This window comes from Dipteris shenzhenensis, chromosome 3 (genome assembly GCF_047967505.1).
Source record: "Dipteris shenzhenensis isolate YYH24624 ecotype China chromosome 3, Dip_SZ_1.0, whole genome shotgun sequence".
Lineage (NCBI taxonomy): Eukaryota > Viridiplantae > Streptophyta > Polypodiopsida > Gleicheniales > Dipteridaceae > Dipteris > Dipteris shenzhenensis.
In genome coordinates, this window is record NC_141598.1 from 62863282 (window position 1) to 62875869 (window position 12588).

Consider the following 12588-nt stretch of genomic DNA (forward strand, 5'->3'; position numbering starts at 1 on the left):
TGGAAGATGATGATCTAGATTTTGTGACCTTGAATGGTCTAGGAAAGGATTATGCACAGTTTCGGACATCCATTGCCGTCTGTGAAAAATTTCTTGATTTTGAAGAGTTGTTTGCTCTTCTAATTTCTGAAGAGCAGAGAAATGGGGGTGCATCTTCTTCAAGCGGAGCTTTATGTCAAACCCTAGAATACGTGGTTCATATGTGAACCCAAACCAAAAACATACGTGGTAGTCTAACTACACCACGAGTACAACTAACATAGGCGGTGACATAAATGATAGTCATCCAGGAGATATATCGGGGGTAGAGCTTGATATCTCAACACAAAGATGCATCAATACCCTCTGACACTGGCTCAATAAGAGCATGAGCATGTGTAGCATGTGACATACTGGGCTCCCTCCCTGTGTCAATGATCTCATGATCCACAACACCAAAGGCAAAGTCCTTGTCATCCTGGGCATAATGTGCATGAGAAGAGGCATTTGAATTTTCAGCAGCTGCCACAAAATTACTGTTTGTAGTCCTCCTCTTCTTCTCATTAGCAATCCTCTTCTGACAGTCGGCAATGTAATGACCAGGCTTTTTGCAATAGTTACATTTACCCTTTTTCTTAGAGGCGGGACTTGCCTGAGAACTTGCATTTGCCTCACTTTTGGGCTGAAATCCATTGCTGTTTTTTTTGTGAAAGTATCCTCCTTTTGACTGAAATTTGCCCTTTCCCTGCATAGCAAGAGCTTGCTCACCTTGGCGAGATGAATGAGCAAAATTAGAGGTTCTTTCCTCTTCTTGCAGGAGCAGCCCTACCAACTCATCAAATGAGACAGGTGCAGCTCTAAGCATGATAGACAAAGAGGTAACAAAAGTGCCAAATGACGGAGCCAGGCTATTGAGAGTGATAGTGACCAACTTTCTGTCTTCTATCTCCTCATCAACGCCTGCTAATTGATCTCTAAGATCAGTAATCTTAGCAATATGCTCTGCAATTGTTTGCCCTTCTTCCATCTTCAACTCCTTGAGTTGATTTGTCAAAGCTAGCACTCTAGCTTCATTTTTGACCTGATACATAGATGCCAGTTTAGCCCAAGCATCTTTAGCATACCTGCAGGACTTGATAGTAGACATAATGTGCCTCTTCACTGAGAGGGATATCAAAGATAAAGCTTGGGCATTTCTTCTATCAAACCTCCTTTGCTCCTCCAATAGAGCAGGAGTAGGAGCTGTGGATGTAGATGTGATGGATGAAGATGAACTAGTTGCAGCAGCAGTTGGCCTAGTTTCATCACCACTCACAATGTCCCACAAGCCCTTGCCAACCAAAATATTGTGGAGCATAAATGACCACAAGGCATAGTTTGATCCTTCCAATTTATCCCCTTCAGTGATAGTGCCAAAGCTTTCAGAAAGAGACATTTTTCCTTGACAAATAACTGACACGAAGATTTGGGTGTCCAAGAAGCAGGAAAAGAGTGTTGAAGCAAATCGATTTGAAGTAGGAGCTTTCGAGGTGGATGTCAGTTTGATTCGGGGCTGGAAATTGCTGAGAAGAGCACCAATGTAGCAGTAGATGAACTCATATTGAAGAAGATGGCTGCTGCTGCTGAGAAGAGCATCAATGCAACTATAGGAGACTGCTGTAGGCAGTAAAAACAGCAAGAGGAGATGCCGGAAAGTGCTGGAAATCAGGGCGACCTGAAGTAGAAGCCCTCGGGCTCAAGGGCGACCTCAAAAAGAGGGGCGAAGTGAAGGCGACCTAATCTGAAGCTGTTCGGGCTGAAGTCTAAGTGAAAACGAGCTGAAAATCAGCAACATTGGTTGTCGACCAAGTCCTGGAGAGAGGTGACCTGAAGAAGACTTCCCGGGGCAGCAAAAAACTCAAGTTCTTCACGGCAACTGACTGAAAAACGAGCTGGAAACTGAAGTGGGCTGAATGTAGGATTGAGAGCAACACGAGGACATGAGAGAACTTGCCACAAGACGGAAGGCAAGGCTGAATCTCGGTTCAAGTGACTGAGGCTCTGATACCACTTGAAGGAACACAAATGGAGACAAAAAGTGAACACCAGTGAATGGATGTGCTCACACACGAAAGCTCCAACAGATGTTCAATAGATAAGAATACAAAGTACTTGGCATATATAGTGACCAAGTAGAACATAGAAATAAACCAAGTACTAGACTAGCCTACAAGATCATATCTTTGTATATGTCTACATCCAATGCTGGACAATCCTCAACTCCGACACGACCGGCAAGGGATCCAGCTAGAGAAGAAAAAGCATATGGTATCATTGCTCTTGCTTTAGGAGATGATTATATTCACCATATCTCTGACTTGGAGTCTCCTTTGGAAGCTTGGCAGAAGCTTGACATGATTTTTGGTGCTAGCTCTCACATCTCTAAACTATCACTTAAAATCTCTTTCTTTGAATTGAAGATGGCTAGTGGTACTACTTTAGCAGCTCATGTCAACTATATGCGGAGTCTTATGACTCAATTAGCTTCTATCAACTCTCCTATTACTCCAGATGATGCTATGGCAGTGTTACTTAAGAGTATGCCTGAAGATTATGATCACATTGTTAGCACTTTGAAAAATCTTCCTAATCCTAATCTTGAAGGTATTATCTCTGCTCTCCAAGAAGAAGAAAGGCATATGGAGCTCAGGAAAGGCAATGACACTGCTTATGCTGTAAAAGTCCAGAAGGGCAAGTATACCCCTTGCAATCACTGTGGAAAGACAAATCACCTTTCAAAGGACTGCTTCAAAATTAATCCATGCAAGCACTGTGGCAAGAACAACCATAATGAGAAGTTTTGCAGAGCCAAAGCAAAGATAGAAAATGCAAATCTACTTACAGTTAATGAGCCTCCACAAGATGAGGCATCCTTTGAAGATTATGCATTTTAAACACATCTCTATGTATGCTCCAGATCTCTCTTTTTATGTCAAGGTACTCAGCCTGGATAGTCCTCCAAAATGAATGAAAATAAACTATTGTGTTTTGTGTGTTTTGTAAACACCTCTGGTCACCTTATGATGTAGGCCATGTGTATGTTTTATTCCATGGTACCTCTTGCAGACATTGTGTGCATGTACATGCAGGGGAGATAACCATTGGAAGGTCTTTTTGTATCCCTTTTGTTTACCTTACACCCAAGGGAACCCTTGCTAGCATGAGAACCTAGCCATAGATTAATCCTTGACCACCATGAGATGGCATGAGAAACTATGAGACTAGATGTATCCTTGACATAGCCTGAGGCATTCCCTTGAGGGGGGGTTTGTTGGGATATCTCAAGGTGTATGCCTCAGGCACACCTTGGTTTCTATGTGTGAGTGCTAGAGGCATAGTTAGGTGCCCACAAGCACAATTAGGTGGTGGAAGAGCCACATAGGATGATTGAGAGAATCTAGGAGCAGATTGAGGAGATGATTGTGGAGCTTTGAAGTCATCAGTGATGTTAGTGAGCATGTATGAGGTGCCTACTTAAGGACCTCACTCTTCTTCATTCTACAAGCAAGTAAAGCAAGTATTCTGAGTTTGTGTCCACTCTACTCTTTCCTTTTAGCCTTTCAACATGCCACCTAGGTTGGTTGAGTTTGGTTTGAGACCCACATATAGGGTTCATCTATTCCTTTTTGTAAGAGAGAGTTTTTTGGCTTTCACAACTAAGAAGAGGAAAACTGCTTTCAGCCTCCACCTTTGTGTGTATTCCCCCATTGTGTATGTGAGAAAGCTACAAGTGAGACTCCTTACCTCTCTCCCACTCTCTTCACAAATTGCACATACTTGATAAGTTGTATTTGCATCTTGTTTATGCTTGGAATTTAATTCCGCAAAAAGTATTCGCACGGTGCATTGCAGAAGCTGAGAAGTTATTATTAGAGACAGGATTCCATGGAGGACATGTCAAAATTAAGGAGGATAAGAAAATGTCTGGGGCAACACAGAATCTTCCTACAAAAGTGTCCATGGTGGAGGGAAGGCAAGGAGATTCCTATCGAACCACAATCTCAACAAAGACAAACATACATTGTCTCAAAGTATTTTGGGTTGGGAATATTGGAAAGCATTGTGTGAATGCATGACCAATAAGGCTTCTCATTCTCAAGTAGCAACTTTGAGAGCTAAAGTATGGACAAAGGTAGATGCGTTGATAAAATTGCTTCGCAAAGTTCAAATTGATGAGATGTATTATGAAAGGTTCAGGATGGCTATGAAAGAGTTTATGCATTTAATGGTGAAAGCATGGGGGGAGTTGCACATTACACATTACATGGTAATCTTGGCACCATCATAATATTTAGCACTTGCTTTATAAATAGTTTTTGTTGTTGCTGATTTGATTCTCATCATGTTTGTAGCATATTCTCTATGCACACGGACCATGGTTTGTACAAAATGTTAGATATCAATGCTCCACTCTCATGTAAGTACGCGGGAACCAGCTAACTCTACTTGTAAGCCCCCATATGAGGAGAAGGCATTTGAGTAGCTCGGTTATCTAGTAGTTCCTGGTTTGGACACCAGATGGGGGCCATGTGTGGCTTGATGGCTGGATGGCTTCAGATAGAGCTGGCACACTGCCAACTAGGCTACATGCAAGTGTGGGAAGGCATCCATGACTGACTACACTGAGGCTAGACAGAGCATTTCTTGAGGTAGCCCACTCTTGGGTTGTGGGGCCTATTTGGAGCCCCAGATGATTCTGGATGGCCGAACGGAGGCGGTAGGTTAGATTCTCTATTCTGTGCCATGGTTATAACGTGTGGTCGGTGCCTCTAGTCGGCCGTTTTGGGCGGACTGGGTCGGTCACCCAATGTTGGAATACTGAAAGGAAAGAGTAGAGTGGACACAAAATCAGAATACTTGCTTATGGAATGAAGAAAAGTGAGGTCCTTAAGTAGGCACCTCATACAAGCTCACTGACATCACTGATGACCTCAAAGCTCCACAATCATCTCCTCAATCTGCTCCTAGATTCTCTCAATCATCCTATGTGGCTTTTCCACCACCTAACTGTGCCTCTAGCACTCACACATAGAAACATAAGGTGTGCCTGAGGCATACACCTTGAGATATCCCAACAAACCCCCCCTCAAGGAAATGCCTCAGGCTATGTCAAGGATACATCTAGTCTCATAGTTTCTCATGCCATCTCATGGTGGTCAAGGATTAATCTATGGCTAGGTTCTCATGCTAGCAAGGGTTCCCTTGGGTGTAAGGTAAACAAAAAGGGATACAAAAAGACCTTCCAATGGTTATCTCCCCTGCATGTACATGCACACAATGTCTGCAGGAGGTACCATGGAACAAAACATACACATGGCCTACATCATAAGGTGACCAGAGGTGTTTACAAAACACACAAAACACAATAGTTTATTTTCATTGATTTTGGAGGACTATCCAGGCTGAGTACCTTGACATAAAAAGAGAGATCTGGAGCATACATAGAGATGTGTTTAAAATGCATAATCTTCAAAGGATGCCTCATCTTGTGGAGGCTCATTAACTGTAAGTAGATTTGCATTTTCTGTCTTTGCTTTGGCTCTGCAAAACTTCTCATGATGGTTGTTCTTGCCACAGTGCTTGCATGGATTAACTTTGAAGCAGTCCTTTGAAAGGTGATTTGTCTTTCCACAGTGATTGCAAGGAGTGATTGCAAGGAGTATACTTGCCCTTCTTGACTTTTACAGCATAAGCAGTGTCATTGCCTTTCCTTAGCTCCATATGCCTTTCTTCTTCTTGGAGAGCAGAGATAATGCCTTCAAGGTTAGGATTGGGAAGATTCTTCAAAGTGCTAAGAATGTGATCAAAACTTTCAGGCATACTCTTAAGTAACACTGCCATAGCATCATCAGGGGTGATAGGAGAGTTGATAGAAGCTAATTGAGTCATAAGACTCCGCATATAGTTGACATGAGCAGCTAAAGTAGTATCACTTGCCATCTTTAATTCAAAGAAAGAGATTTTAAGTGATAGTTTAGAGATGTGAGAGCTTGCACCAAAAATCATGTCTAGCTTCTGCCAAGCTTCCGATGGAGACTCTAAGTCAGAGATATGGTGTATATAATCATCACCTAGAGCAAGAGCAATTATACCATATGCTTTTTCTTCTCTTGCTGGATCCCTTGCCGGTCGTGTCAGTGTTGAGGATTCTCCAGCATTGGAGGCTGTAGAAGAAGCGGTAGGAGTGGGTTTGACAAGTCCCCATAAGTTCTCCCGCATCAATGCAAATTTCACCTTCATTTGCCATGTATGGAAGCCCTTTCCATTGAACTTCTCAAGATTAAATATGGTAGCCATGAGAGGGTCTAACCCAGATATTGGGCAGTGTCTATCTCTCTTATAAGGCAAAAATAACTGAAAGACTTCTAAAATATGAGCACTTGATGTAGCAAATAGTAGTGACTAGATTTCAAACAATGATGCTTCTTCTTACATGCTTCATAGAAGTGGGTGAAATAAACACTTTCCAATCAAAACCAGGTCTAGCAAGTCAAAACAAAACTGAATCCACACTTGTACTGAAGTTATTGAAAGCTTCAAAAAACCAGAAATGCTAGAGTAGCATTTTATGTAGCATCATCTTCAAAAACTTGTCCAAAACTGTCAAAACTGAAAAGCTGAACTTGGAGGGCTTGTAGCTCACTCTTCAAAGCAAGGAAAAGAGGGCTTTCTGAAGCAAAAGAAAGCTCATATACCAGAGAAGGTCCAGCACAGAGGTTGGATGAAATGGTGCGCACTTTTGCCCGGGAGAGTTGCTACAGGCTGAAACTGAGTTTTGACGATTTCTCCCTCGTTACTGAACCAAATGACCTGAAAAATGGCTCAAAATCTTCGTCTTGAGGTCACCCATCTACTCCTAAGAGGGCTCAGGCAATGGCGAAGCAGGCAGGGAGTATTGAGCAACAGAAGAAATTCGCTATTTGGAGAATGGCAGCCACCACAGACGTTTTTTCTTCAATTGCTTGCAGGTGGAAGTTCGCCCATACTAGAGGAGTTTCCAGCTCAGAGGGTTTGGGCAATGGTCGTTTGTAGATGGAGAACCAAGCTCTCAAAGATTTTGGGAAGAAAGAGGAAAATGGAGAAGAAGAAGATGATGATGTGGCAGAAATGGGCTCAAGGGGGATCAAAGGGCTCTGATACCATGTTGGAATACTGAAAGGAAAGAGTAGAGTGGACACAAAATCAGAATACTTGCTTATGGAATGAAGAAAAGTGAGGTCCTTAAGTAGGCACCTCATACAAGCTCACTGACATCACTGATGACCTCAAAGCTCCACAATCATCTCCTCAATCTGCTCCTAGATTCTCTCAATCATCCTATGTGGCTTTTCCACCACCTAACTGTGCTTGTGGGCACCTAACTGTGCCTCTAGCACTCACACATAGAAACATAAGGTGTGCCTGAGGCATACACCTTGAGATATCCCAACACCCAATTGGGTCTAACTGACTACAACTGGTGGCTATATAAGAGCAAGCCCATGAGGCCCATTATCATCACTGGCTACAACAACCCTAATTCCTTAGCATCTAGCCTCCATCCTCTACTGTTTCCAGCATGCCATCGAAGCTTCTCACACAGGAGCGCACCGCTGGGAGGCAGTGCCATCTATTATATCAGTTTTGTAGTAATCAAATTTTTTATTCTCCATACTATCTACTTTTCTCTCTTGCATACAAGATCTTGTTATCTATTGAGCACAGACATTGTATTGTTTTCTTACACAAAATTGGGGTCCTTTGTCCATTTGGAATACACAAGGCATGGAGAAGTCACACTATAGAGCCAAGGCAGCCTACTTCAAGAACTCAAGGCATTGTGGTGGTGTCACTCGTAGCAATGCTTTGCATGAGATGTTCAACTAGTTTTATAGATGTTTACTAGGAAGGACTTTGAAGTATGAAAAGGCAAAGGCATCAGAACTTGCAAAAGCAATTCAAATTGTATCAAAGAATAGAAGGCATAGTGCTTGGAAAGCATCCATAGGGAGTCGAGGAGTCACACGTTGGTTGCAAGCTAGAGTGAGAGAAGGGAGAAGATGGGTCCAACCACCAATAGAAGCTATGGTATAATTGTACATACAAATATGAAATAAATATATTGCTTATTTTGACCACAATTTATGTACTCACTCTTTAATATCTTGCTTATTTTAACCACAATTTTTTTACTCACACGACATTGGGGAAAGTGGGGACATGGTGAAGGAGGGGGAAGAGAAGGGAGGGGCATGGGGTGGGGCAAGGGGAGGGGTGGTAGCAAGGGTGGGGGGAGGGGGGGATGGGGGGTATGGGGGAGGGCGATGGCCAAGTGTGGGCGGGGCTAATAGGGTGAGGGCAAGGGGGGGAGGGCAACTAGGGTGGGGGGGGTGGAGGGGTTAGGGCGAGGGCACGATGAAACCCTAAATGTAATTAAAAGGGATGTCAAAACATGATGGGCCCTTATAAAACATTAAAAAAAACTTTAACTCTCATCATTCAATGGCAAGAGTGAAGAACACTACTAGACCCACTAGATGCCACCTCCACCCTTCCTTCTCTAGCTCCACAACCTCCATGGCATCCGTGCACATGAACATATTTGGGTCCCCGGTGGTGCCTCCCTTGACTCTCATGAGCCCTCCCCCAACTCTCGGGAGGTCTCCCAGGCTTCTCCTCAACTTCAACCTTCCCCTCAGCCTCAACCTTCCCCTTAGCCTTAGCCTTCCCCTCAGCCCTCTCCCCAGCCTTCCCCTCAGCCTCACCCTCAACCTTTGCCTTAGCCTTCCCCTCAGCCTCATCCTTTCCCTTAGCCTTAGACTCAGCCTAACCCTCAGCCTTCCCCTCAGCCTTCTCCTCAGCCTTCCCCTCAACCTTCCCCTTGGCCTTCCCCTCCCCATGAGAGCCCTCTCTGGATCGAACAAAATGTGTTCCTGGACATAGAGAGGCTTCCTGAGGGCCAACAGACTGCTAGGAAGAGCACCATCTTCCCTCTCCTAGAGATACAACCCATTGCAGAGATGATCCCTATGCCCATGAGGAGGGCAAAGCAAACTGCGAGGAAGCCCCATCCCAAAGAAGGCCAAGGCTCTAAACATTAGCGAGAGAAGGACTGACACAGACAAGAGTAGTGGAAGAAGTTCAAGGCAGACATGAGGCAGTGGGAAGGTGTTCAGCTACCTGTAAGGCCCCCACCAAGAGTCAAGAAGCCATACAGAGCAAAGCCAGGAGCACAGGCTCTGAGGGAAGCCCTCAGTGACTTTATTTTTCTGATTTGAGGCCATTTCGAGGCCCGTTTTGAAGGCGGAAGTTCTTCGCAGGCACTCAGAAAAAGGCCCAGTTTTTTGCTGTGCGACCACTGCGCGGCTAGTCGGTGGAAAGGTGCCGCAAAAATTGCATCGTATGCCTGTGTGCAGAGATATTGGGAGTTGCAGATTCATTCCTGTTGCCTATTGATGCAAAATCGTCACTAGGAAGTGACTGTGTGGTGAAATACCACTTTCGTCAGTTTTGCAGATCTGCCCGTGTGAGGCAAAAGCTGTGTTTTTGCAGTGACAGAATATTTTGCAGTGTTCTGTAATGGCATCTGATTCTCTCTCTCACAGATTGTCACTGAAAAGCTTGACAAGAACAACTTCCAGGCATGGAAGTTTAGAATGATGAATTTCTTGATGGGAAAAGGCTATTGGGAATTCATTACAGGAAATGAAGAAGAACCTGTTCTTCCTAATGTTCCCAGTCAACAGGAAATGCAGGCATTCAAAGGATGGCATGAGAGAGCCAGGAAAGTTATGTACTGGCTGTCTATCAGTATTTCGAACTCCATGATTGTGCATATTCAGGATGCAAGTACGCCAAAGGAGGCATGGGATACTTTGGCAAAAATGTACAGCACAAATATGCAAGCCAGGAAAATGCAACTCAAACAGGAGTTGCACGATCTGCAGAGAGAAAATTTGAGCATAAATGACTACCACATGAAAGTGAAGAAAATTGCAAATGCACTTGCTTCCATTGGGTCGCCAGTGGATGATGACGATTTGGTCTCTGTGACCTTGAATGGTCTAGGAAAGGATTATGCATAGTTCCGGACATCCATTGCCGTCCGTGAAAAATTTCCTGATTTTGAGGAGTTGATTCCTCTTCTAATTTCCAAAGAGCAGAGAAATGGTGGTGCATCTTCTTCAGCAGGAACTTCAAAAGAAACTGTCTTCTACTCAAATGCTAGCAGAGGTAGAGGCAGAGGTAGAGGAGGCCGATCTGCAGGCCGTGGTAGAAATCAGAATATGCAGCAAAGGCAAGAAAACCAGTCCTATGCAGGAGGACATGGTAACTCTAGAGGCAGGGGGAGCCAAAGAGGCCATGGTGGATGGCTATTTCATGTCCCGAACATCACCAAGAACCTGGTTTCTGTTGGTCAGATGGTTGAGCAGGGCTTGCAGGTTAGATTTAATCCTCATGGATGCTTTGTTGAGGATATGAAAAATAACGATCGCTTGATAGCAAAAGGAAAGAAGAAGGGCAGGATGTTTACGTTAGATGCGGACATGCCTGAATTGAGTGCAGCAATGTTTGCACATGGGACCGGTGTAGTTGTAGATATTGATATCTGGCACAAACGCATTGGTCATGTTAATATACAGCGACTTAAATCAATGCAAGCCCAAAATATTGTTGCAAGATTGCCTAAATTCAAGGTTGTAGAAATGCACAAGGTTTGTGAAGCCTGTCAATTTGGGAAACAGGCAAGGAAACCTTTTCCTAGGCATGTTCAAGAGAGTAAAAAGCCATTGCAATTAATCCACTCTGATGTGTGGACTACAAAAGCTGCATCTATTGGAGGCTGTCACTATTTTGTCACATTTATTGATGACTTTAGCAGAAAACTGTGGGTGTATTTTATGAAAAAGAAAAGTGAAGTGTTTGGGCACTTCAAAGCTTTCAAAGCTATGGTGGAAAAAGAAACAGGCCTGCAAATAAAATGCCTAAGGTCAGATGGAGGGGGAGAGTACATCTCAAATGAGTTTGCAAGGTTCTTGCAGGAGCATGGTATAAAGCAGCAATATTCATGCAGTCATACCCCACAGCAAAATGGAATTGCAGAAAGAAAAAACAGGCATATTGGAGAGGTATCTCGGGCTATGCTAAATGAGAAAGATCTACCAAATTATTATTGGGCTGAAGCAGTTGCTACAGCAGTCTATATAATGAACAGGACTCCCACTACAGCAATACATGGCATGATGCCAGAGGAGATGTATACTGGTAGGAAACCGGATATTTATCATTTGAAGATTTTTGGTTGCATTGCCTATGTCCATGTGCCAGATGAGTTGAGGTCCAAGTTGGATCCAAAAGCTGTGAAGTGCATCTTTATTGGTTATTCTCTGCAGCAGAAAGGGTATAGATGCTATAACCCTTCTACATGTAAGTTCACAGTGAGCAGAGATGTTGTTTTTGATGAGATGAGCAGCTGGTATAAACCAGTAAATGTGATGATTGATGTAGATGCACAAAATGGTAATGCTGCACAGAATGCACAGCAGCAATCACAAAATATCAGTGGACCTGGAGTGTCCTCTACCAGTGTTTCACATACTTCGCCATGGACAGGCAGATTGAGATCAGGAGAATCCCCTCAAAGCAATGCAGAGAGTGGTACGTAGGTATCACGAAAAGGAGAAGAGAAGGTAGATCAACACATGTTTGATGTGAATGCAGGTCACTCTTGTGTGGATGGTGAATCCAGTGGCTCAGAACAGAGCATTGATGATGAGTTGGGTATTCCTACTGTTGTTACACCTGGAGTAAGGAAGACCAGGGATGTTTTGAGAGCACCTAGAAGTGAGCCTATTTTGCGCAGGTCTACCAGGGTTAGGTATCCTGTGGATAGGCTGAAATATGATGGATTTACAGCCATTCACTATGCCTATATGGTCAAAGTGATACAGGAACCAGAGCCCACTTCTTTTGAGCAAGCCATGGGAAATGAAAAATGGGAGAAAGCCATGGATGAAGAAATGGATGCCTTGGATGCTAATGCTACATGGGAATTGGTGCCTTTGCCTAAAGGCAAGAATGCAATTGGCTGTAAGTGGGTTTATAAGATCAAGCACAATGCAGATGGTTCTGTGAATAGATACAAGGCAAGATTAGTTGTCAAGGGGTATGCACAGACATATGGCATTGATTATGAAGAAACTTTCAGCCCGGTTGCAAGGATGGCAACCGTAAGAGCAGCCATTGCTATGGCTGCATCAAAAGGGATGGTCTTTACATTAGATGGATGTAAAGAATGCCTTCTTGCATGGTGATTTGCAAGAAGAGGTCTTTATGGAGCAACCAGTAGGTTATGTTCATGCTACTCGTTTGTTTGCAGGTTGAAGAAAGCCTTGTATGGCTTAAAGCAAGCACCTAGAGCATGGTCTGACAAGATAGGACAGTATCTTGTTGTTAGAGTTAGCTCAAATGTCCACCTCTCATGTAACCCACCAATATTCTGTGTACCCAATGTTGTAAGGTCCCCATATGAGGAGAAGCCATGATGGGTATCGGATATTGGGAGGGATCCCCAGTTTAGACACTGGAAGG

General features: G+C 43.7%; 1 protein-coding gene across 1 annotated transcript; it reads right to left on the reverse strand.

Moving 5' to 3' along the window:
* Positions 1-319: 319 nt before the first annotated feature.
* Positions 320-1414, reverse strand: LOC147904144 (uncharacterized). Its single transcript, XM_087372393.1, has one exon. The coding sequence runs from the start codon at positions 1412-1414 to the stop codon at positions 320-322; it is 1095 nt and encodes a 364-aa protein (XP_087228519.1).
* Positions 1415-12588: the final 11174 nt, after the last annotated feature.

Bases quoted from the DNA above. Each gene is read 5' to 3' on its own strand.
- LOC147904144 (XM_087372393.1), bottom strand. From the start codon at position 1,414: ATGTCTCTTTCTGAAAGCTTTGGCACTATCACTGAAGGGGATAAATTG.